This window comes from Lynx canadensis, chromosome A2, assembly GCF_007474595.2.
Source record: "Lynx canadensis isolate LIC74 chromosome A2, mLynCan4.pri.v2, whole genome shotgun sequence".
NCBI classification, from domain to species: domain Eukaryota; kingdom Metazoa; phylum Chordata; class Mammalia; order Carnivora; family Felidae; genus Lynx; species Lynx canadensis.
Window position 1 is genome coordinate 37,194,989 of NC_044304.2, and position 26,581 is coordinate 37,221,569.

Consider the following 26,581-nt stretch of genomic DNA (forward strand, 5'->3'; position numbering starts at 1 on the left):
AGTTATGCTAAAAAGGTTTCTATTTTGGGGTAAGATTCTGAGTTAAGGTAGTGTAATCTTTCAGATAACTCTTCTGAAAAGGAAATAACAGAGGTTCTAGAATCCCAGGATTAGTCAAAGGACTGTTTCTCTCTTGTTTTGGTTTGCTGTCCTGAAAGGTGCAAAGTAATCCCTCATCACAGAGAACTCACAAGAGTTGCTATGCAAATACATCTTTTCCAATAGAGCTGCTTCCAAATGCTTTAGTGTACCCTATTCCTCTGTTTGTTTTCATAAACCCAGACTAGGAAAATAGTTGCTCCTAAGGATCATAATTTCATTCCAGCAGGTTCTGTTGGAACCTGGCTCCCAGTTCTGAAAAAATGAGTCCATTTCCACCAGTCAGTTAGAGAGCCAATGTGATAGCTTCTGTATCCAGTTTTTTATGTCAATGTTACAAAGGCCTCGAAGAAATAACCTCAAAGTTCTGTTGCATGAAAAGAAAATTTCACTCCTGATAATAGAATATCAGCTGCAAATTTCCCTAGTTCTCTGGTTATTTATTTTCCTCTTGTATGTTTGTAGTGTGTCAGACATCTTTGTTACTGGTCTTTTACCATTTTGTAGAAGCCAAGTCTTTGCATTTATTTCGTAAGTGTTGCTTTGGAAAAAATGCAAGCTTTTTAAGAATGATAATTTGAAAAACCCTCTTTGGATTGTTAGAATCTGGTCGGGTAAGCTTCTATATATTTAGAAAATGAGGTGTTTTGTAGTTGACATCATTGTGTGCCTTGAACCGTTCCAGTTTCTAATTACTTCATTCACGTGCACAGCGTGTATTTTTCCCACAGAATCTGAAGCGAGAGCATTGGCCAAAGAGAGGCAAAAAAAGGACAATCACAACTTGAGTAAGTTGGTTTTATGTTCATGATATTTGATTGGAGCGGATGTTCCCCCTTATATCAAAATTGTTTGAAATCTTACAGGGGAGGAAAATGATACGTATAGCTGTTATAAAGATATAATTTATGGAAGGAAAATTGTTTTTCAGAGAAAGTAACATATATTTTCCCCATATTTTATCTCCAATCAAATTGAATTTTCTCCAGTATTCTGAAAAGTATTTACTTGTTTATAGTAATGGTGTGTGTGTGTGTGTGTGTGTGTGTGTGTGTGGTGAGAGGGAGACTTGATCCCCAACTACCCAATTATAAGTGTTGCTCACACTGGAACTTATTAACAAAAGGGGATGATGGGATCACCTTCTCCAGTGAGATTTGAAAGAAAAAAAAAAAAAAAAAACACCTGGAGGGGAGTCAGTGGGTAAGGTACCCTCCCAAATTTCTGACTTTACTTGTGACTTAAAAAAAAAAAAAAGTCTCCTGACATGTAAAAACACGTTTAATTTACTCTTGATCAAATCTTTAAGCTTTTTCCTATGAGAACTTAAGGTTTTTGTTTCATAAACAAAAGTAAAAGAGGCTGTACAGTTAAAAAGAATTTTTCATCTTTTGGCCTCCTGTCCTCTTCTTCCTAAATTCAGTTTTAAGAATGTAATAAGTTATGTATAGACACTTTGTTGTGGTAAAAATGATAGAATTAGACCCGAATTTTTTTTTTAAATTTTTTTTTTTCAACGTTTATTTATTTTTGGGACAGAGAGAGACAGAGCATGAATGGGGGAGGGGCAGAGAGAGAGGGAGACACAGAATCGGAAGCAGGCTCCAGGCTCTGAGCCATCAGCCCAGAGCCCGACGCGGGGCTCGAACTCACGGACCGCGAGATCGTGACCTGGCTGAAGTCGGACGCTTAACCGACTGCGCCACCCAGGCGCCCATAGACCCGAATTTAAAGTGATAGAATAAAGCTAGAATTCTCCTCTGATTCGTAAAAGTCATCATTGTTGGTTTGTTTTTCTTTTTTTTTGTCCAGTTTGTTGTTGATCTTGCCAGTCTCTGCCCATGTGTTTAAGAATACACACACGTGCACATGCACACCGAGAATAAATAGTGGGCTTTTTGGTGTCTGTTTTAACACAAGCAGTATCATGTTATCCATATTTGTTGCTGTTTGCTTTTTTATATTCAGCAGTCTTTCCTGAAGAACCTTTGCAGTTGTTAGTGTAGGTCTGTCTCCTTTTAAAAAACTGTTGTATAGTATTCCATAGCATGGCTGTGTGAAATTGAGTGATTCTCCTACTGCTAAGTGTTGAAATTACTTCCAGCTTTTCCCTGTACTTTTTTTTTTTAATGTTTATTCATTTTTGAGAGACAGAGAGTGACAGAGCACGAGAGGAGAAGGGGCAGAGAGAGAGGGAGACACAGAATCAGAAACAGGCTCCAGGCTCCGAGCTGTCAGCACAGAGCCCAACACGGAGCTTGAACTCACAAACTGTGAAATCATGACCTGAGCCAAAGTCGGACGCTTAACTGACTGGGCCACCCAGGTGCCCCCAGTTTTTCCCTGTTCTAAGCAATGCCACAGTGAGCATTTGCACACGCGCCACTCTGTCTGTGTACAGGGGAGTTTCTTTCTCCAGGTCAGGTACTGAGAAAAGGAATCGCTGGGTCCCAGAGGGGATGGGTTCTTTCTTTTAATAGATACTGTCCTTCCTAGTTCCCATTTCAGCTGGGAGAAGCTCTGCTCCTTTTAACCCAAAGATTGGGAGTAATATTTCTAAGATCTCATCTGGCTTCCAAGTAATTGTACTCTAAGACATTTGTTCTTTCTATATAACTTAGAATTAAGATCATCAGGCGTTACCCAAAACTCCACCTAACTGACCTGTGGAAAACGAAGTTGGATCTTGTCAAAAACAATACCTTTACGTAGGCACCTGAACTCTCAAGTTTAGGGTTGTCAGTAAAATATAAACATGATTAGGTCATACTCTGAGGTCTATAAAAAAAATCTTAAAATCTCATCTAACCATTAGAAATGAATACTCAAGGGGTGCATGGGTGGCTCAGTTGGTTAAGCATCCGACTTTGGCTCAGGTCAAGATCTCACAGCTCCAGAGTTCGAGCCCGGCGTCAGGCTCTGCTCTCAGTGCAGAGCACACTTTAGATCCTCTGTCCCCGCTCTCTCTGTCCCTCTCCTGCTTGTGTGCGTGCTCTCTCACCCTCTCTCTCAAAAATAAACATTAAAAAAAAAAAAAGAAATGAGTACTCAAGGTTAGATTGTCCATTGACATAGCTCTTCCTCTTCTAAGAACTTACCTTGTAAAAGTAGTTGCCAAAATGTGCAAAATAATACATTCATTTGTTTACTCATAACTATTTACTGAGCCCTCATTATGTCTGAGGCATTTTTCTACAGAAGTGAACTAGACAGATAGGCTTCTCACTTATGAGCTTCCATTTGACTCAAGGGCAGACCCAATAGATGAGCAAATGAATACATTAAGGTGGTGTTTTCAGTACAGAACAAAAACCACGATAGGAGTAAAATGTGTATGTGAGCACTGGCCAAAATATTCATTATACCATTGACAGAGGGAGAAATTAGACATAGTCTAAATATTCATCACTGGAGTGTTTGTAAATAAATTACAGTATATCCCTATAAAGGATACTCAGTGGCTCTTAAGAAGAATGGGGTTGGTCTTTTTTACCTGATTTACATGGATAGCCACAATATATTACTGAGTGAGAACAGTTAAGTGGCAGATAATATACATATTATTATCTCAGTATGTAAAAAGAATACACTAAGTGTGTGTGTATGTGTATGTATATATATATATATATAATATATTCCTCATAGAACCTTCTATCATCTGCATATTTCATTTGTTTATATATATCGTAACATATAATATGCAACATTTAATATAAAACATTTTGTTTATATTATAGTATTGTTATATTAAATTATTATGTTATGTTATCATAAATCATATATTACATAAGAAGCAAACAAATGAAATATGCAGATGGTTGAAGGTTCTATGAGGTGACAAAGTACAGGCAACAGGATAGAGTGTCAGAATAGGCATATGAGGTGGTGGTTCATTTTTAAATAGGGTGGTCAGAGAAGGCTCATAGGTAAATCTGAGGCACTGCCTGAGGTTGGTGAGGGCAGAATCATACACATATTTGGGGAAGGGTGTTCCACTCGGGGTGAACAGCAGTATGAAGTCCTAAAGTGGGAAGTGGATCTCGTTTGGTTGAGGAATTGCAGGAAGCCAGTGGGGCTAACGGGAGGTGGGACAGCGGTAAGTCACGACAGAAATGTGGTCAGAGAGGGAGAGGAGCAGAGCATGAGGTCACAAGGATGGGAGCCCACCAGATCCTTGAGGACCTGGCTTTTGTCTCAGTGAGGTGGGAAATGATTGGCGGGTTTTCAGCAAGGGGTTGGATGCTCTGCCTTAGGTTTTAACAGGATCCCTCTGGCTGTTGTGGTCTAAATAGACCAGAGTGGGTAGGAAGCAGTGGGTGTGGGTGACAGATGGTAGTTAGGAGAATTGCAGTAATCCTTAGGCAAGAGATGATGGTCGCTTCTCTCAGGTAACAGTGGAGGTTGAAAGTGGGCGGATTCTGTAGATCTTTCGAATATAGAGCCAACAGACTTTGATGATGGATCCGATGTGGGATGTGAGAGGAACAGAGGTGTAGAACTGATTCCAAGGTTTTCGCCTAAGTAACTAGAGGAATGGAGTTACAGTAAATGAGGTGGGAAAGGCTGTGGGTAGAGTCGTTTGAGCATGGAAGAACAGGAGCTTGTGTTTGGACTCTTGGGGCTGCCCATTAGACCTCCCTGTGGAACCAACTAGTAGTTGGACATGCGAGTCTGGAGTTTCAGGGACCTATCTAAGTTGGAAATACAACTGTGGGAGTCATCAGTGTTTGTGTGGCGTAGAAAACCATGAGACGAGATGAGATCACGAGTAAGTGAATATAGATGAAGAAGAGTTCCAAGAACTGTGCCCTGGGCAGGCAGCTTGGTTAGAGAATAAAAATCATCACAAAGGATATGTAAGAAACTTAACAGTGGTCGTATCTGGATCACAGGAAACTTTTACTTCACGTTATGCATTTCAGTGCTGTTTGAATTTTTCTGATTGTTCTGTGCTTGGAAAAGTAAGAAAGCATGTCATGCTTTTAGTTTTGGAGGAGGTTAGCTACAAGATCAGAGGTCCAAAAATTCCTTCTTTAGAACCAGTGAGTATCAGTGTATCTGTTTTATAAAAAAATTAATGGTAAGGCAGTATTTTAAATGCCTGGTTTAATCATAGAAGGGATCCCTCTGCTAAGAAAAAATACAGGGTGGTTGGGAAAGTATATATCATGTACCTAAACGTATGGACTACTAGTAGGTCAAATATAAATGTGTATTAGGTTATATTATGTTTAAAGTAAAATGTTAACTTTTTAATCTGATTTATTAGACCTTAAGTTATTTGGAATTTATTTGCCCGGGTAGGTAAATTAGAAACATTTATTAACCCATATGCTTTACTGTTTCACCCTCCTGAAAGAAGATGATAATTTAGCTACACATGCAACTGAATTGATAAAATAGGGACGCTGTTAGGACGCATGGTGTAGTCAAACAAGCTTAACTTAACTTCTAGGATGTGTTACCCAGCACTGTATCCCTCCACGCATCTGCCTATTGAACACTTGAAATGCGCTATAGTTCAAATTGTGATGTGCTGTAAGTATAAAATACACACTGGATTTCGGGGCGCCTGAGTGGCTCAGTCAGTTAAGTGTCAGACTCTTGATTTCGGCTCAGGTCATGATCTCAGGGTTTGTGAGCTCGAGCCTCCCATCGGGCTCTGTGCTGGCAGTGCAGAGCCTGCTTGGGATTGTCTTTCTCCCCCTCTCTCTCTGCCCTTTCCTCTGCTCATGGCCTCTCTCTCTCCAAATGAATACAACCTTTAAAAATTTAAAATAAACTCTGGATTTCAAAAATGTAGTACAAAGAAAAGAATGTTAAGTATTTAGTTACAATTCATATAGCTTACATGTTGAAAGGATGGGTATATTGGATTTAACAAGATATTCAAATTAATTTTTCCTCTTTCTTTTTACTTCTTCAATGTGATTACTTAGAAAATTTTAAATTACGGAAGTAACTCACATTGTATATATCTGTTGGGCAACACTGGGCCTAGGGCAGGGAGTTTTGTACGGCTGGTAGGCTAAGAATGTTTCTTATGTTTCTAAATGGTTAAAAAAATCAAAAGAGGAATGTTTTGTGATATGTGAGAATTATATAAAATCCAACTTCTGGCATCCAGCGCTTCTCGTTAGTCAACTGGCATTGCAAAAAAAAAAAAAAAAAAAAGTATCCAGTTAATATTGTCACATTTTGAACGTTGTCAATAAACAAAAGGAACTTATTTTCTCTTTTGTTACATAAGTATCTACATAACATCCTCAGTTTTGCCAGTTTGGCCCTCAAAGCCCAAAGTCCTCATTATCTGGCCCTATAGAAAATGTTGGTTGCCCCTAGTCTGAATGGTCAGGGTTGAGTTCAGGCTGTTTTCACTTGCTCCTGGGGACCCTTGTCAAGTCCCTAATATCCCCCAAAGTAGTTTTGTCATTTATCATTGAGGATACTTAACTCCAGTGTCAGGATGTTATAGAATCAAAGGAGAAATTACAGTCTCATCATTTTGTAAATGATGAAGTTCTGTACAAAGGTAACTCATTTGTTTGGAAGCACTTGAACCTCAGTCCCAAAACCATGATAGTATCTGGAAACCCAGATCCGGAAACACAGCCTTGGGCTGGCCAGGCTAATGCGTACATGGCTTTAACGAGATATGCTACATGTGTATGTGGTGCTGTTACTGACAGTCCCTTCCTGTCTTTTCTTGAAGTTGAAAGAAGAAGACGATTTAACATAAATGATCGCATTAAAGAACTAGGTACTTTGATTCCCAAGTCCAATGATCCGTGAGTACAATTCCATGTTAATCTGCGTTGTATATTTTGGGGACCTTAATGCTTAATCATATGTTGCAGAAAGGGCACAGTTCTAAAAACCAGAGTCAGGAAGCACCCCTGAACCATTGGTTCCACGTCTGGTATAGTTATCCCTTTCCTTGTTAGTCTGGCCAAACTAAAATTTTGAGAGAAATGAACTGAATTGTATTAAAGGGTTATTGGGCATAAGGTCTTCAGCTTTGGATACGAGGGGGCTTTCTGAAATCTGAGCTCCTTGGAAAGACCACCAAACAAATGTTGGAAGAATTCTCTTTAATGGTTGCAGGATAGAGATTTCAGTAGCTGTTCAAGCAAGAGCTGTTGACCATTTGCTGGAGAGCTCAACAGTATCTGTGGGCTGGTATAGGAGACTCCACGTCTAACACTCAACAGCCATAAGGTCAAAAAAATTTTTTTTTTAACTTCCATGCCCTTTATATGCTTTACCGATCTAGAAAAAAATAATTTTTTTAAAATTCTTTCAAGTACTGGTCAGCAGATTTGGATTTCAGCTTCCAGTCTCTGCCCACCTTCCCACCCACACCGCCCCTCTCCCCATTTCAGATGGAGAGCAGTTGTAAAGATTTTCCTACTGTGTCAGCAAGTAGGACAACAAGTACACAATTTTATCTACTAGAAAGTGACCCATCTGATGTAAGAGGCAGGAGGATGTATACGTTTTAATGACCCCCAGTGGCCTTGTCTGAAATTAGCCTTTGAATAGAACCTTTTAGCTACCTAATAAAATGTAAAGATGAAATCAAGCATTATTCATGCAAGCCTTATTAAATTTGCTATTCACGTTATTGTCAGGGAATTTGTGACAAAATAAAATAAAATCATGGCCCGTTGTAAGGTGGCTTTGATGAATGTTCAAGTACAATTTCCATCATCCACATTTTGCTTTGCCAGGTTTCAAGGAAAAGCCATTTTGAAACTCACAACATTCAAATTCTCAGTTCTGCCGCACAAATTTATCCTACTAAGGGGCTGCGACCTTCATTTCCTATAGTCAGTCTTGCATGATAGTTGAAATTGAATTCCCATTTTCCTGTTCTTTATCAGCGTTCACTTTTTAGCATATTCTTTTAAACTGTAGCATGTGAATCTCTTTAGCAACATTATGAAATTATGGGGCTGCAGTGAAAGCCTCTATTTGCATATCTTCTTTCTCTATTGTATTAGAATTCTTACGTGTTTATAATCTGAACTGATAATGATCTTTAATTGTAGGCATTGTTTTAAGATAAATGGACTATAATCTCTAATGGGAGTTTTTCCCTACCAGGTTTCTGGAACAGGCTCTGGGGCTGCTACAGAGACACCATCTAGTGAACCAGGGTCTTAGCCCCACATGCTCTCCCCCCCTATAGCAGATCTGCTTTCGCTGATTTATATATTGGGAATCTTTATACAGTTCTGTGTGGAAAAAGGGTTGCTGTCATTACCAGAAAAAACAAGTTTGAAAACCCTTCCTTTAAGCCTAAAAGCCTGATTCATTGGATGTCACAAGGAAGCAAAACCTGAGATAATTGGTTGAAAGAGTCACTTCTTAAAAACTGAGTCGCCGCTCACGTGTTTCAACGTGGGTTTTTCAACCTACTGGTCTAGTTGAGGCATCTTTCATTACGGTTACATTCCTCTCTGGCTGCTCAAGTGTTGGTTACTTTGACCTCAGCCCTGAATATTAAACAAGTCTGTGCTCCCTCTATCTCAGTACACCTCCCTGGGTAGCCATCTTTGGTGCTCAGACCCCAGGGATAAACCTCAGGGAATTCTCTAGGGGCCATAAGTCTGCCTCTCGTGGGAGAACTTCTGTTTTGTTCTTCATCTAATCCATATGAGGATCAATTACTTGGTGGCTTGTTTTAATGGCTCTCCATTCACACATCCCAGCTGATACTTCAATGTGCCTTGAGCATCTATAGATTATGGGGTAGGAGAGTTTTCATACATTAAGTCGTTTTTTTTTTTTCATTGTCCTCGTCATCATCATCATGAACACTGTGAAAGAGCTCTGATTAATTTAAAGTATTACAGAAATACCATTTATGTAATTATAATTTCATTCTTAATTATTTTTCTGAGAGTGCTCTAAATTTTTCAGCTCACTTTTACCTACATTTTAATGGTGTTCTTAATTTCCTTATATATGAGTACATTACAGCTACAGTGATTAAAAACTGAAAGGCACCAAGCTCAGGCTGCCCGGGTTTGAATTCCAAAACAGTCCCTTACTAGATATGTGATCTTGGGGAAGATGCTTGAATTCTTGTACTTGATTTTCCTCGTCTGTTAAAAAAAAAAAAAAAAGGCGGGGTGGGTGGGGGGGGTTGGATCAGAATATTCCTACCTAGTCTGCTTGTTCTAAGACCTCAGCCACATAAGAAGAACGATATTGTGGTTTAGTGCATGGAAGTCTGGAGCCAGATTCTCTAGGCTTTCTGGCTCTACTGTGTGACCTAGCTGTGTGACCTTGGGCCCTTTACCTCTCTGTGCCTTTTTTACCCGATCCATAAAATGGGGATATATCAGTGCCTAGCCATTGAGGTAGTTACGATGAAATGAGCTGTAAAACACCTTAAAATGTACCCCCATAGTAAAAGGTATTTAAAGGTAGCCATGATAATTCTCATGTTGAGCCCTTACCACAATGCCTGCTCCATCATTTGAATTGCATTCTAAACTTTTCATAGCACCTTCAGGTAACAAGCTTCCTTATATTCTAGTAACATACCTGTGAGGCTGCTCATACATGTGTAGTATCACCATTTTATAGATGAAGAAACTGGGACACAGAGAGAGGTTAGATAACTTGCCCATGAATATTCATGAGAAAATCCAAGGATACATCTTTTATGCTTCACACAGTCAAGTAGTAGGATCTCATGGAATTTTTTTTTTAACTGTAGCTTATTCTGTCTGTCTGAATGAGTTAACATTGGTAGTCCTAGAAACCTTTAACTATTTAATATAGTTTTTAAGAATACTGATTATTGTAATCAACAGACCTAAATTGAAGTCCTGGCTATACCCTATAGTAATTCTGTGACCAAGGGCAAGGTGAAGAGTGTCTTGTTTCAACACGTGCACAACGTCCCTCCCATTCAAGGCACTTGTTTGGGTTAAGATCACGCATAAGAAGTGGGTGGACAGCATCGGGCACATGGCAAGCACTTGATGAATGACAGCTGTCATCAGCTTGCCATTGTTACCAGGCCTTTAGAGATGGAGTGCACTGCATCATGGATCCTCAGTGTGCCTCCATTCCTGAGAAAGGCTGCTCTCTTCTGTCTTGGTTACAGAGACATGCGCTGGAACAAGGGAACCATTTTGAAAGCCTCTGTGGACTATATTCGAAAGTTGCAACGAGAACAGCAACGTGCAAAGGAACTTGAAACCCGACAGAAGAAACTGGAGCATGCCAACCGGCACCTGTTGCTCAGGATACAGGTACGGGCACGTACGAAGTGCCACCGACTTGGAGGTTGGGAGGGGGAGGCTGTCTAACAAGCCATGGGGGACTTGATGTACATGATCCTCGTACAGTAGGTAGTCGTTATTCGTGGATTCCCAATTTGCGAATTTGCCTACTCGTTAAAAATTTGCTGTAACTCCAAGATCCACGTTTGGGGTGCCTTCATGGTTATTGATGGATATGCTCAGAGGGCCAGATTTGAGTTAAGGTTGAACAAGGCATTGACCTGCTGTCTTCTTTCAGCTCATACTATAAACAAGCATCCTTTTTGTGGTCCTTAGTCCCATGCTTTTTTCACATTTTTGTGGGTTTCATGGGTGAATTTTGCTGCTTAAAACGGCCCCCAAGTGTAGTGCTGAAGTTGTCTGGTGTCCAAAGCACGAGAAGGCCGTGCTGTGTCTTATGGAGATAAGTTTCCTTCATATGTGACTTGCAGCGCTGTTGGCTGTGAGTTTGATGTTAATGCATCAACGTTATATATTAAATAAGGTCTCTTTAAACCTAAAATAAAGTTGCATTATGGATCAGTTGATGAAAATGTTGTGGCTGGACACTCACAGAAACCTAACCCCATATTTCCTCTGGGAATAATCATTTGGTATCTACTGAATCAGGGTTCAGAGTGACTTCATAGAACGTGACTGTCTTAGTCTGTTTGGGCTGCTGTAACAAAAATACTACAGACTGGGTGACTTTCACAACAAAGGTTATTTCTCAAAATTCTGGAGACTCAGAGCCCAAGATCAAGGTGTAGGTAGATTCGGTGTCTGATGACAGCCCACTTTCTGTTTCATAGGCCGCTGTAGTCTGTAGTCTCACTGGGTGCTAACATGGCAGTGGAGGGAGGAAACTCTCTGGGTCTCTTTTATAAGGGCACAAATCCCATTCATGAGGACTCCACCCTCATGACCTAATCATAGTCCAAAGCCCTACCTCCAGACATATCACATTAGGGATTAGATTTCAACAAATGAGTTTTCCGGAGGGGAGGGATGCATTCAGTCTATCGCAATAATTACCTCAAATAATGAGAACTGAGCATAGTTGTTGAATGCCAAGATGCCTTAGGATTTGGTGGAGTTATGTAGTCTATGGTCAAAGCCCATGTTTGTAGGGAACTTGAGGACATCCAGAAGATCTTATCCTCAAGATACAAATTTTAGAAATAGTTACAGATAGTGAAGTTATACTATATGTGTCTGTAACTTACACTATTCATTCTTAGAGAAGTACTAATTTTAATGAAGAGTGGAATTCATCTGTCATTCTGTGTATTGACTGTATGTACAAGTGTGAAGTGTGAGATGGGACAGTCTTTCTGTAGTATCAGCTGTTGGTACTTCTCTTAGGCCCTTGGTCTCTCATGCTGAGTGTAAACATAGCTTCCTCTGAAACTGTCTTGAAGAAGAGAAAGAACAACGGGCTCTGCCAATGACCAAAGGAGTTTGCAGGAGTGATTCTCATTTACCTGCTGATTCTGCGTGCAAGCCACCATTAAGAAGCAATTAACAGAACACATTCTTCTTGAGTAGATGGACCCGCCTTTTACCATTTTTTCAGGTGCCCAGTGCAACTGTTTGTGGAACACCAAAGCACAGCCTGACCCTTCAGACAGCGTTGTGTTTCAGCTGGTGGTGTTAATCCTGGACACTGAACCGCTTTAACAGAGTAAATTCATTTATAGTAATAGTCTCCGATCTTTTGAATGCCCCACAGCACTGTTGACATTTCCATGAATGTCACTTCTTTCATTTCAGTCCTGGGTGGGGGTGGCAGAAGACGATTCTCCTCTAGGGGGTGCATTTTAGAATGTCCGTAGTGCAGTAGAGATTGCTTGTCATTTGAAGATACCTTTTTTTATGATCTTTTTTTTTTTTTGGTTTTTGTTTGCTTCGTGTTCGATCTCTTCAGTTTGTAGCCATATGTCTTTTTCTCTTGAACTTAACATTCCCATTTATAAAAACAGCTCCTCCTAATGTGTTATTTCCTTCTAGAAATGTTAAAACACAGGAACTGTTTTGAAAGAGAGGCTAGGTTTTGTTTTAAGCTTCCCAACATGTCTCTTCATGTGGAATGGAATATTGTGAAATGTGTGGATTGGAAATTCCACAGTGATGATGTTTTGGGTTTCTTCCAGTGACCCTGTGAGGCAGCCTTTCGAACTTTTGCCTATCACGGAAAACGTTATTAATTAGGAAAGCACGGCCATGCAGTGAGCCTGAGGTCTCCAGATGAGATTTATCACATTATTTAGAAATCTAAGTAACGCTTTAATCAGCTGATAAACATTTTTAATTAAACAACAAAAGATCAGAGTAAGATGTTTGCCTCTTTTAATCCAGCTGTTTTTTTTTTTGTTGTTTTTTTTAAAAGACGATCTTCATGTGTGGGGAGCTGTTCTTATTAGCATGTTGGTGTAGATTTACAATAGTGCTTGTTTTCAGCTGGGGCCTAAGGGCTTCCTTTCATTTTTACTCTAAGTGATGCATGCAGAAATTTTCACAGAAGAAAGAGCTTGAAGCCTTCGTATCATTGGAACTGTAATTTTATTAAAGAGCCCAAGGCTTTAAAATGATGCCTGGAGAGACTTGTGTTTCTGGAGATTGTGCACAGGAACATGCACATACTTGGGTGACATCTCAGGCTCCCGTCTCTTATTTGTCATGCATCCAGAGAACGATCTTGCAAATTGAATGATCTTGACTACAGACTGAACGTGACTTTTCAGGAACATGTGTTTCGAGGCTCGTGGGCAGAGATTGGATGGCCGGGCCACGTTGGAGGCTACTCTTCCCTCCTTCATGAGGCAAGGTGACTTGCTTCAGATTTATTTTCTGTCAGTATCACGTTAGGGTACACGGCAAGCTTAGAAAGGATCGCCTCGGCATGTAGAAGCAGAATGCTCATCGAGAGTCAGTTGGGTTCATCCTAACAGGGTCCAGGGAAAATCACTAAGAATGGAAAGAGCTTGCTTGGAAGGCATTTTGAGGTAAGGAACCAGGGGAGGCGAGGCTGTGACACTTAGGAAGTGCGTCAGTCTGCTCAGGCTGCCAATAACAAATACCACAGGCAGGGCGGCTTAAACACCACAAAGAAACATAGCCTCTCAGGGTTCTGGAGGCTAGAAAGCCAAGGTCAGAATGTGGGCAGAGTTGGTTTTCCTGTACTTCTCTTAGAGGCTGCCTTTTCCTTGTATTTTCCCTGGGTATGTCTCTGTGTCCGAGTCTCTTCTTCTTAGGAGGACATTGGTCCTTTTGGATGTTGGACTAGAACCCACCCACAGGACCTCATTTAATTTAATTACCTCTTTAAAAAAAAGCATCTCCAGGGTCACCTGGGTGGCTCACTCGGTTAAGCATCCAACTTCAGGTCAGGTCATGATCTCACAGTTCATGGGTTCAAGCCCAGCATTGGGCTCTGTGCTGACCTTGTGGAGCCTACTTTGGATCCTCTGTCTCCCTCTCTCTCTTCCCCTCCCCTGCTCTTCTCTCTCTCTCTCTCACTCTCTGAAAAATAAATAAACATTAAAACAAAAACACTATCTCCAAGTCACATTCTGAAGGGTTGGGGTTAGCACTTGAACCTATGAGTTTTTCAGTTCACCCCATAATGGGAAGGATGTGAAGAAAGTGTAGAAAGAGATTATTCACCCTCCCTATAAGAACTTTCTTTTGGGATAACAACAAACAAACAAACGAACAACAGCAAAAAAAAAAAAAAAACAAAAAACAAGCGAAAACTTCCCTTGGCCTTGGTAAGATGAATTAAGTGATGTTTCTCAAACCTAAGTTACTTGTGTAGAACTTTTGTCACTACTATTCAGACTTTATCAGCTCATGGTACCCTTAGTACCTTGGTAATTTTTTCACTGCGTCCTAGACCAAAGAAATATGGACCATTTCTTTGTTAGGTCCAAACAGCTCATTGAATATTTAGGTCCTACCAACTTAGCAGCCATTGGAAATTATAAAACCTATAAACTGAAAGCAAAACACTAGCATTTTTATTTTATTTTTAAATAACCACATTACCTACTAATGGGATACATGTGTCTGTTGGCCACCACACAGCTTCTTCAGTCTTGGAATCCGATTGGACAGTGCCACCCTCATGTCTCACTCCTTGATTTTCATGCAATTCTTCTTTTTTTGTTTTATCGCAGCAACTGTCGAAGACTTGGCTTTGCAGGGATTATGATGTGATGGAAAAGAGTGTAGCGCCACCTAATGCTGAAACTGTGAACTGTCTTGAATTTGGTAGTTCTCAGAGTAGTGCACTATTTCCCTGGGTATTTAAAAAAAAATGTTTTTAATGTTTACTTATTTTTGAGAGAGAGAGAGAGAGAAAGAGAGAGATAGAGAGTGAGTAAGAGAGGGACAGAGAGAGACACACACACAGAGAATCAGAAGCAGGCTTCAGGCTCTGAGCTGTCAGCACAGAGCCCGATGCAGGGCTCAAACTCACAGACCACAAGATCATGTCCTTAGCTAAAGTCAGACACTTAACTGACTGAGCCACACAGGCGCCCTCCCTGGGTATTTAAAAATGTGTCAGTGTCCTGGATGTGTGTGCACAGTGGAGGGACCCCAGAACTATATTATTTACCAAATGTTTTCCTTTAATCTCACATTTTGAAATTTTATTTTCATGTTTATTTTTATTTTCATGTTTTTAAAAATTTATCTTCATGAATATTGATATCTCAGTCTCTCTATCATTAATAGATAATGAAATGCATATACCACCTAAAAATCATGTCCTTATATGATCCGTGGTTCCTATACTCTTAAGAAATAGTATTTATTAATTTAATGTTTTTTGACATTTATTCAGTTTTGAGAGACAAAGAGTGACTGGGGGAGGGGCAGAGAGAGAGGGAGACATAGAATCCAAAGCAGGCTCCAAGCTCTGAGCTGTCAGCACAGAGCCCAACATGGGGCTCCAACCCATGAACCATGAGATCATGACCTGAGCTGAAGTCGGATGCTTAACCAACTAAGCCACCCAGGCACCCCAGCATTTATTAATTTAAAAGAACAAAATAATTGTTTTCATAATGTATTGGGTTTTTTTTCCCTCTAAATGTCTGATTCTTTTTAATACTTTACTTTTTAGAGAAGTTTTATTTATATTTTAAAAATTTTTTTAATGTTTATTTATTTTTGAGACAGAGAGAGACAGAGCATGAGTGGAGGAGGGTAGAAAGAGAGAGGAAGACATAGAATCCGAAGCAGGCTCCAGGCTCTGAGCTGTCAGCACAGAGCCCGACGTGGGGCTCGAACTCATGAGCTGTGCGGTCATGACCTGAGCTGAAGTCGGACACCCAACCAACTGAGCCACCCAGGTGCCCCTAGAGAAGTTTTGGGTGCACAGGAAAATTGAGAAGGCAAAGAGATTCCCCATGTACTTCTTGCTCTCCCACATGTACAGCCTCTGGAGCTGTCACCATCCCCCATCAGAGTGGTACATTTGCTGTCACTGATGGACCTACACTGCACAACGCTGCCCCCCAAAGTCCCCCTTTACACTAACGTTCACTGTCGGTGTTGTACATTCTATGAGTTGGAGCAAATGCAGAATGACCTGTATGCCTCATTATAGTATCCTATACAGTGCTTTCACTGCCTAAAATCCTTTGTACTCCCCCTTTTTAAGCATCTGACTGTTTGCTTTTATTTTAGGAACTTGAAATGCAGGCTCGAGCTCATGGACTTTCGCTCATCCCATCCACGGGCCTCTGCTCTCCAGATTTGGTGAATCGGATCATCAAGCAAGAACCCGCTCTTGAGAACTGCAGCCAAGACCTCCTTCAGCACCACGCAGACCTCCCTTGTACGACGACACTCGATCTCACAGATGGCACCATCACCTTCAACAACAACCTTGGAGCCGGGACCGAAAGCAACCAGGCCTATAGCGTCCCCACGAAAATGGGATCCAAACTGGAAGACATCCTGATGGATGACACTCTTTCTCCCGTTGGCGTAACTGACCCACTCCTTTCGTCGGTGTCTCCCGGAGCCTCCAAAGCCAGCAGCCGAAGGAGCAGCATGAGCATGGAAGAAACCGAGCATGCTTGTTAGCAGGCCCTCCCTGCTCTGCGCTGTCCAAAACTGCTTCCTTTCTTGATTCGTAGGTTTCATAATTTACCTGAAGGGGTTTTCTTGATAATTTTCCTTTAATATGAAAAAATTTTTTTTCATGCTTTATCAATAGCCCAGGATATATTTTATTTTTAGAATTTTGTGAAACGGACTTGTATATTCTATTTTACAACTACAAATGCCTCCAAAGTATTGTACGATAAGTGTGCAGTATCTGTGAACTGAATTCACCCCGGACTCTAGCTTTCTGAGCAAGAGGATTTTTGCATCAGAGAAATTTCTGTCCATTTTTATCCAGGGGAGACTTGGTTTGAGATTTTTATGCCTGTGACATCTTTGGAAATTAAATGTCAAGCTTAATCGAAAGAATGTAAACCAACCAAATAAAAGAAACCCAGAGAGAAAGAGATTGAGGAAAGAGAAGAAGAAAAGAAATCCACACTAACCCTTTTTTTTAATTTGTAAATGTATTGATTCTTTGTACTGCCTTAAAGATCCAGTACCGTTCTAATGCCATTTAGTCTTTCTGCTGCGAACTATTTAAGGCAATACAATATTCTGTAAAAGAAAAAAAAAGTGCAACCAATTTTGTGAGGATTGTCTGTTAGAAAATGTAACTGCTCTGCCATACTTAGGTGCAAGTGAAATTGAAGGGTTAGAGACCAAGTATCTGAAACATGGGGTCTCATCTTGCTGTCCTTCACTCTCTGCTCTGATTACAGTTACCCTCATCCATGAGTGTGATTCTGTTTTCCCTAACTTGTATTTTATTTTGAAAAGGAAATGCATGTCCTCTCAAAGGAACATATTGAGGAGCCCTGAAAGTTGTCCTATTTGTTTCTCCCCCCTTCCCCCCTCTTCAATTTCACTTTTGATAAGCAAACCAAAATGGGCACATTTCTAATCAGCTTTCCTATTTTATTTTTAAATTATGTTTCCTGTTCATTGATTTGTACAGATTCTTTATTATCATCGTTCTTTCCATATGTTTGTATTAATTTGTAAGAGTATGCATCTCTAAAATGGCAAGGTTTCAATATTTTTACAACTCACTCGTGGTTTTCCGCATTCTTTGTACCACACGTGAAAGAAAACTTTTATGCAAGGTCTTGTGTTTCAAGAGAGCTTTGCGAATATTTTGTATATGACAGTCTCACTCAGAAACTGTTTTTTCCACAATTTAAGGTGTAGTATTAATAGGTGAAAACCAGCTTTCTAGAGAGGATAAACTTGCATATTTATTTTTAGTGATATAAAAGTAGCAATATTCTTGGAGACTGATAACCATAGCGTTAATACGCCCATTGTAGTCACTTAAATTGGGGTTCATTTCAGCAAACTTGCTGAATTTTCTGAAGGAGCGAAATACTGTGTTGGCAAATTACTGTTTACTTGATAACAGTGTTTTAACAAGCAGCGACGTTGTAAGTAGTCTCAGTGCATATCTTGTGTAGTCCCTATGCAATAATAGTATAGTGTTAAATGTAATCTATCTGGCCTACGTGTTTTATACAGCTGACATACGGTGTTAAGAGCCAGGCTGTTGAATGGAATTTCTCAGTAGCAGCCTACAATTGAATAGCAAGGGGCATAAAGCATATCCATTCGAAGATGACGTGCCTTAAATATAGCAGTAGTCTTTTTTGGACTAGCACTGACTGAACTATAATATAGGAGACAGTTCAAGATGGTATCTATAGTCAAGAGGATCATGGAGCATGGTGCCTATGTAGACAATATAAGAGCTTCCAATTTTCCTTCAGATATTTTAATATTAAATATATTTTAGTGACAGAGTGCCAACCTCTTTCATCAGGAAACCTGATTCAGGAGGGTTTTTTGTTTTTTTTTTTTTTTTTTTTTTTTTTTTTTTTTTTTTTTTTTTTTTTTTTTAAGGAAAACGAGTTTAAATATCAAATCTGAATTGGTGGATGGGGTATTGGATGGTTCAAAGCGAAGGTGTGATTGTCAGGTGTTTGAATGGATGGCTTCCATGAAAATAATCGACTGCATAGTTCCCATGCACGTCGGGCAACGAGAATCCTTGGAGACATTGATGATGCTATCAGTTTATAGCTTATTACTTAAGGGGGTAGGGAAAATTAATTCCATTCTTTCAGTCCCCTAATTGTATAGCTCTTTTCCTAGAATAGTGATGCAGATTTGCATGAACAGCTAACTGTACCATAGTGTTCATTGATACAATCATAGCATTGTCTGGTTTTCTCTCATATCTCTATGGGGGGAGGGGAGCGGGTGAAGAAGTCAAAGATCGCGATGGTATGATGCTTCTTTTCTTTAGCTGATTTTGAGGGTTCTTAAAAATGGTGCAAGGTTGCGTAGCCCCTGGTCCAGGGAAGGTGACCAGGGCCAAGTGACCTCATAGAAAGCTCTGTTGAGGGGAAGCATGGCATCTTGTACCACTGTCCTGACTTTCGCAACTCCTGAGCTCACTGTTGCCTGCTTCCCCATCCCCCTCTTCTTAAGAGACAATTTCTGGGATTGGCGGGTGAGTAAGCCCAGGAGAATGCTGCAGCCTCGGGGGTGGTTTTATTTCTTTCTTTTTGCCAAATCGAGTGTGGATTTGTTGTAGGGACTAGTTAAGCCAAGAAGCGGTGGTTTGGGTCGCCGTTTGTGATGAGAGAATGATCCACACCACTCCCCCCATCCCTGAGAGCAGACTGGTGCCTCGGGGTTGGGCCTCCATGTGGAGGGACCAAAATGCCAAACTTGCCCACCTGCCTCTGGGTAAGGCAACGGAAACACCAAACCTTTTGACTTTGCCAAAAACCCTACAACCAACCTGGTCATACATAGGATGACAAAGTTCTTTCTGGTTGTTTTTTAAATAATAAAGCAATAGAACAAATAAAATACATAGGAAGTTAAGAGATATAAAATAAAGCACAAAGGAATGCACTTATTAATATTTTTTAAAAATGCACTGGGGAAAAGTTGGTGTTGATAACAGTATATTAAAAAAACCCTATGTCTTGAAAAAATGACAAATGACTGTCTCTTGCGGACGCTTGGTACTGTAATGTTAATATATAGTCACCTGCTGTTGGATGCAGCAATAATTTCTGTATGGTCCATAGCACTGTATATTATGGATCGATATTAATGTATCCGATGAAATAATTGAACTGTTGTTCTTGATAGCCTCATTAAAGCATTTGGTTTTTCACATAGTGGTGGCCAGTTTTTTTTTAGTTAATTGACAATCTTGAATATTGCTTGCCTTATCAGGAATGGTAGCACCGCTTTCTTCTGATTTTACGAATAACAAATTGCATGAGAAATTTTAAAATGCCAGTAAGTACTTTTTTGGTTTTAAATGCCATTCTAAGATATTACTTTTTGGTTTTAAACATTTTTTTATTATGACTTGCACTCAGATGAACTATAATTATACAGCTTTTTTCCCCCTCTGAATTTGGGGGAGATTTTAAACTCCCAGATGCCAAGAATTCATTTTACATATAGGAGTTTTATTTAACATGTTTTAGTGAGAGGTGGCTTTACAAAAGAGAAATTGTCGGAGAAGCCCTTGCATATTTACGAAAAAGATCCTGGGTTTTTAAAATACAAATTTACAATAATGAAAGCTTAATATACCCAGGTTGCCAGCTCCTGGCTGTATTTTTTTTAAATACAGCACTTAGGAATCATTTGATAAATGTTGGATTTGACTTGGGAAGTGTCAGACAAAACATGTCTTTATTCCCCAGCTAGACCTTAAACTTCTGCCCTCTCTAAAACATTTTCTGGTTTAACCTCTGGAGAAAATGCGCAAGAAACTTCCTGTAATGCTTCTGATCTGATTGTCAGCTTTTTCTTAGATTTGATTTTTTTTTCCCTTAAATTGTAATATACAATAATCAAACCCTTTCTTTTTCAGAGTTATTTGAATTATTTATATTTCCCATAGAAATGTGATTGTGTGATGCCTTAAAAACGTGTAAAAGTAGGAAGATTTCCTCTCTGAACAAGAGGTTTTCTGGGCACCGCTGAAAGCAGGTAAGTTGAAGGTTGAAGCTCGTATCTCAGGATGTCTACTGCAGAACCTTAACACTGACCTGTCATTTGCCGGTTCACATTCACTTCACAGTCTTCTTGGATCCTTCATCTCTAGCTTCCCCCTGCCGAGGGAAAAGAAAAGAACGCATACTGTGTGTTAGAGCACTGTTACCTGATCATCAGACATTTGCCTACAACCTGTATGACTTTCTTTCGTATTCACAGACTTACACATTCTTAAATGTTTTCATTAAGCGAACCCTCGTAACAAAGAAGCATATCTGTGAAGTGACAGACCGTGGACTGCCAGCTCAATGTCCTGAATTTGACTCTTGTCTCTCTGCCCATTTCCAGCTTGTGATTTTGAGCAAGCTACTCAGCGCCTCAGTGCCTCAATTTCCTTTCTGTTCGTTGGCCAATAACAATAGCTACCACGTGGGGGGTCTTGTGAAGTCCATTCGAAGTAACAGAGTGGAGTTTTGCTTGGCAGCATGTAGTAAATGCTCAGTAAATGGTAACTGCTTTTATGTTGTCGTCATCACCTTCATTATTAAAATGACGCGCTCCCTGGACTCCCTCAGGTCAACGTAGGTATCGGCGGCGGCATGCGCTGTTTGAAAAATGCTGCACGTTGGCACAGAGCTAATATTTGTGGGAACTGTCAAGGTGACAGAAGCCACAGGGTACATTAGAGAAGAGGACCTCACTGTATCTAAGACCCTGGATTAGAATATTTTAGAGAATAATAAACCCCATTTATCACCTTTTAAAAACATCATCAACACAAATGACCTAAAATTTAATGGTATTAAATGTGTATAATCTGCACGTGTACCTCTGCCATGAGAATAATTACACTATATTATTCCCAGAAAATGTGCTCTGCTGAAGTTGAAATGTCTATTCTATTCCCTAGAGGATTAAACTTTTTAATCCTTTATGATACACACTGATGTTATGTATCTGAAGAGTGGTGTCTTGCCTATATCCTATCTGTTCACTTTCCTATCAATATTTAAATGATTTTCAGGTTTTTATTTTCAATTATACTTACATTTGATGACTTCTTTGGAATACCATCTGAGGAGTTAATCTTCATAATCCAGCCAACATAAATGAACCTTTAGAACTACCCCTGTTTTTATTTTTGTGTATGCCAAGATTTAATGCATAGCCAAGTAGCATGAGGAAAGCTCGTTTAACAGGAGTGTTGTAAAGTTAGATTTTCATTATATTTAGAGAGAGATGGTGATGATCTCTTAATTCTTTGCTGCCACATCTGAGGCTCAATAGCAATGGCTTCGTGTCTTCACCCATACTAACATGAATCCTTAATATACATCTTGTGCAGAATATAAATGAAGAAGCTTCCATTCCATTCCCAGTTTTCCCAAGAGGCATGTACCAAAAAAAAAAAAAAAAAAGTACATTTGCCATATTAAAATTGTCAAGCCTTTGTTTATACATAAAATTTAGACAAGGCTAATCTTATTTGTGTTCAATATTTATAGGTCTTTGGAGCCTATTACCTATCCCAGATATACTGGAAAGTAATATAACTATACGCAAATCCAAGTAAGTCTCAGCAACATTTCTAAATGGTAAAGGCAGTTTGCTTTTGAGAAATTTGCATTTTAAATTTCTAATTATGGAGTCAGTTGAAGTTATATCCAAATGGGTGCAATTGTCACTCAAAATGCCTTCCATATTATTCAGACAGCAAAATCTGTGTAGATAGAAACCACTAAACTAGTGTTTCCCAAACTTTGCTTTATGGAACTAGTTCCACAAGCTGTTCCAAAAGTTGCTTTGGGGAACAGGGGCTTGGAGGTTGGGGTCAGAAGCAAAATGCTGTATTTGATTTTGAAGAAGTTAATGCTGGGGAATGCAGCAGTCAACACATTTGACCAGGTATGTCTACTGAAAGACTTGTCACATTCTCAAATATGCTAATACGTCCTGAGAGTTTTCAGGATTGAGAATAGTTAGTATTTAATGTTTCACAATCTTATTTGACCACAGGATTTTGTGAGTGTGTGTGTGTGTGTGTGTATCTGTGTAAAACATTTGCTGGTGGTTCCAAAGGACAGAATTTGGGAAGTTCCAGAGATTTTTCATGAAATTATATAGAATTGATAAAAAATAATTTCTTTCATTCCCTAAGGTAAGTATGCTTACATTTGTTTCTTATTCTACAAGTAGAAACCATTGTCGCTAAAAGAAATTACTCCTGAATCAGCAAATTAGCTTAGGTTTGGAATTCCATTCAAAGTATAAAACTCCGGGTAGGGAAATTATTGCCATTAAAATATTATCATTCCTGAATTTCAGAAGTAACCTATGTTCTCATTTTCAATGGAAATGTAAATTCTCTTATGCTCACGTTCGATATACCTTTTCTATGACTGGTAAAAAGTAGTCCTTTAAACTGCGTGTCTCCCACCCATTTAAATACAAATACCCAATGTTTGGAAAGTAGGATGGAGATCTTGGCTACTGTTCAACTGGTTTATAACTCTGGGTCCTGCTCATTGATTTTTGGTGGAAGGGAGTTAGGAAGAACTGTATGGTATTCAGAATTACATAGTCGTCTCAGTGATTTCTTTTTCAATGCAGGCAAATCCTAACATTTAGGTTATATCTCAGAAGTTCAGTGAATGGGTTGTAGGCCAACCCACACAAGCCACACCAATCATCATGTGTTTGGTAAATCATAGTTTTAAGATTGTTCAAGAATTGAAATACCCTAGATTACAAAGTCTGAGGGAAAACACATCTTTCTGTTCCTTACAAATGAGATCAGACACTTCTTTCATTCAACACCTTTTTAAAAGTATGTTTTTTTTTTTTTCAGGCCCCACTCTTTGCCTGGAAAGAAATGGTGAACAGAGGAACTTTGCTTCGGTGGGACAGAGGAATTAGTTGGCTCATAGGACCACACAGTTGAAATGGTAAATGTAACTTCACATATACCTGAATTTAAGGGCTCAAAGGTATTCGATTGCCCTGTCCTTCATTTTCTTGATTCTGTACTCCTCTCTGCAGGTGAGTCTTCTCATCTAGACCCCAAGTCTAAACCCCCCCAAATCGACCCCAAGTCAAAAACCGGTACCTCTTTCCCAGTGTCCATGGCCAAGTCCCCGTATCAGTTCTGGTCAGTCCTATTGAGAGTAAAATCACCCCAGCAGGAAGATGGAACATGCCAATTGGCTAGGTCTGGGTCACATGGCCCACTCCACTAGATTCCCTCGGTGGCACCTAAACCCCGGGGACCGAGGGAAAGGAGAGTGGAGTTGATTCGCCTAGACTGCAAGGGGGTGATGCTACTCCTAAAATGGGGAGGAGACTCTGGGCAGGCAAAACCACAAGCATTCATTCTTGTAGCTCTCAAAAGTTTTGGCCAAGCTCTACCTTTGCCAGTCTCTTGCTTCTCCTGGGTGCATCAATTTGGGACATTTCCCCCCTCTAGTTTAATGGCAGGATGGTGGAAAGGGAGGGGTAGAAGGTGTTGAATCCCTTTAGTTGTATCTCCCTCCTCTCCATTTGTGGCTAGAGTTTCAGAAATAATTCTCCAGCTCTCACCTCCAGTCCCTACTCAGTCCTCTACCATGTGGACATCCTCGGACCCCAGTGCTTCCATAAGATGTTGAGGGCACTCACAAAGCACAAGTTCCTCCAAATACCCAAGAACTCTTACTTCCATCATTCCCAAAGCCCACTCGGCTGTCAGGGTATTTTCACTTGCACCAAACTTTTCATTTGGCTCAAACTGAAAAGAGGGATTTACTGGTCACGTAACAAAAAACCTGCATGGATGAAACTCACAACAGTGACCTCAGGTATTCAAATGACAGTGTCATGAATGGTGTGCTGTCTCCTACTCACCCCTGCTCTGCTCTCTATTGGCTGTATTCTCATGCAAGCTCTTTCTGGGAGATGGCAGAATGACTGATAGCCCCAAACTTGCCCTTGCAGTTTTATCAACTAGCATGGAAAAGGTTTCTCTCTCCTCCCAGAGTCTCCTTAACCCACATTAGCCAGTGTGCTTATTCCTGGACCAATCACTGTTGCCAGGAGATGGAACAGACTGCTAGGTCATGCCTCATCATATTTCCACCCATCGAGCCAGATGGACTCTGTCCCTCTGCAGGGAAAAGAGACAGGCTGAAAGCTGAGAAGGCCACCATTTCCTCCTTTGGCCCTTGTTCAGGTGTCCTTTCTGTCTGTGGGTGTCTACTTCTTGCTCTCCCAACATTTGACTTTGTATCAGTTAGGGTTCAGGTTAAATTTTACTTCTTCAGAGATGAGGGCACTGACCGCCTTTCAGAAAGGAAGCTTCATTTGTATTTTCTTAACACACCATCTTGTTTATTTTCTTCATAGCCTATTTGTTCTTCTTCTCTTCCTCCCCGTCCCGTTCCACCTTTTCCTCCACCTCTTCCTCCTTTCCTTAAACCAATGAGCTGCTTCCCTGTCACTTGTATGTAAAATCATCAGATTCGCAATCAGTAGAAAAGTACTGGCAATTTTTGCCACCATGTTATCAGTAAAGATGTAGTCTTTTTAAAAAGTAGCATGAAACATAAGTAAGATTGGAAAAGAGTACTAGGTTAAAAGAGTCTATTTGCTAAACTGTAGAAATAGCTGGTCACAAGGGTGGTCACCACATCCTCTTCATGAGAGTTCTTGGGAGAGTCCAAGCTCCATATGAATTAAATAATGTAACTTTAACTGGCCCAAATGTCCTCTTCACTATGTTGATGATAGACTTTCTCAAGTGTACTATTCCCTGCTTTTTGAAACAGAATATAAAGAATATAAGTTTACCTGAGCTTGATGGCACAAGGTCATCTTGAAGATCATCATTTCATTGAGCTGTAAGACATTCGTGTCCTTGGGGGCTTCAGAGATGGAACAGAGGTTGTGGTCCCTCTATTAAGAGGTGCTAGCGGGGCACCTGGGTGGCTCAGGTGATTGAGCGTCCAACTCTTGATTTTGGCTCAGGTCATGATCTTGTGGTTTGTGAGTTCGGGCCCCACATGGGGCTCTGCACTGACAGTGTGGAACCTGCTTGGAATTCTCTCTCTCCCTCTCTCTACCCCTCCCCACTCCTCTCCCTCTCTTTCTCTTTATCTCCCCCCCCAAAAAAAAATAAATAAACTTAAAAAAAAGCGGTGCTAAAGATGGTACTCTTACCCTGTCTTGTTTCCTCCCCAACCCCTTCCAATTTACTGTTGTGGCTCTGCCATTGGTTGGGAGAACTGCTAATCTGGTTAAGATACTTACAGTTAACAGAATTGTGTCTTGGTCCATGTATGAAGATCTGGGCATTCTTCTTAGGTGCTGTACATCGGCTTTCCTGCTTTGATTATGGCTGTGAAGAGAAGTTTTTCTCCTCCTCTCCTATTCCCCACTGGGATTTAGCTAACAGAAGTTACTGGCTTTGTGACTTGCTTAGATAAGTGCTACTATGGTTAGAAACACAGGCCACAGTGCTTGGGATCCTGGGGTTTTGTTTCGCTCTGCCCCTCATAAACCATTCTTCTTTCTGTCCTCGGCAAGAGTTTCACTAAATTAGTCCAGCTCAGACTATGACAGTGGTCAGTGAATCTTTCTGGGAAGAACCAGGTAGTAAATACCGTAGGCTTTGTGGACCTACAGGAAAAAAAATCAAGGATATTATGTTGGTACTTAAATGAGAAGAGGGAAAATAAATTGCCACAAGTTTTATTTACATTAATGAGTTTCAAGGGATAATAACAATAATTGAGTACAATTTTTGCAACACACTTGTAATCATGAGACTAATGAAGTTTTGGGAGGGAGGTAATAACATTTTGCTTAAATTGGGGTTCATTGTTAGTGTTCTCTAGCATCAAACTGATTGTAAGTGTTCATCTGTAAAAGCCATGTTAGCTCTTGAGCTATTCAAGAATAGGGTGGTGCCGGAGTTGGACCATAGTTTCTCGACCCCAGTGGCATAAGCTGATAATAGTCCCCCAATACCTATTTTTTCTTTTTCCTTTCAGTGATATAATGCTCTAGATTTTAGCTCAGCTCAT

The 26,581-nt window shown here is 40.1% G+C and overlaps 1 protein-coding gene and 1 long non-coding RNA gene across 6 annotated transcripts in view; both read left to right on the plus strand.

Moving 5' to 3' along the window:
- Window positions 1-19,690, plus strand: part of MITF (melanocyte inducing transcription factor) — a 225,472-nt gene extending 205,782 nt beyond the window's left edge. For 3 of the 5 annotated variants that reach the window (XM_030307225.2, XM_030307228.2, XM_030307230.2), the window contains exons 7-10: window positions 813-887; window positions 6,812-6,887; window positions 10,223-10,370; window positions 16,077-19,690. In XM_030307225.2, the coding sequence (XP_030163085.1) occupies window positions 813-887; window positions 6,812-6,887; window positions 10,223-10,370; window positions 16,077-16,478 (701 nt within the window). In that variant the 3' untranslated portion in view covers window positions 16,479-19,690. The remainder of the gene's footprint in view (window positions 1-812; window positions 888-6,811; window positions 6,888-10,222; window positions 10,371-16,076) is intronic. The other 2 variants (XM_030307227.2, XM_030307229.2) reach the window with 1 other exon arrangement.
- Window positions 19,691-20,294: 604 nt separating this feature from the next.
- LOC115508475 lies at window positions 20,295-23,559 on the plus strand. Its single transcript, XR_004343332.1, has 3 exons — window positions 20,295-20,519; window positions 22,031-22,094; window positions 23,374-23,559. It is a non-coding gene; the product is annotated as an uncharacterized LOC115508475 (long non-coding RNA).
- The last annotated feature ends 3,022 nt before the right edge of the window (window positions 23,560-26,581 follow it).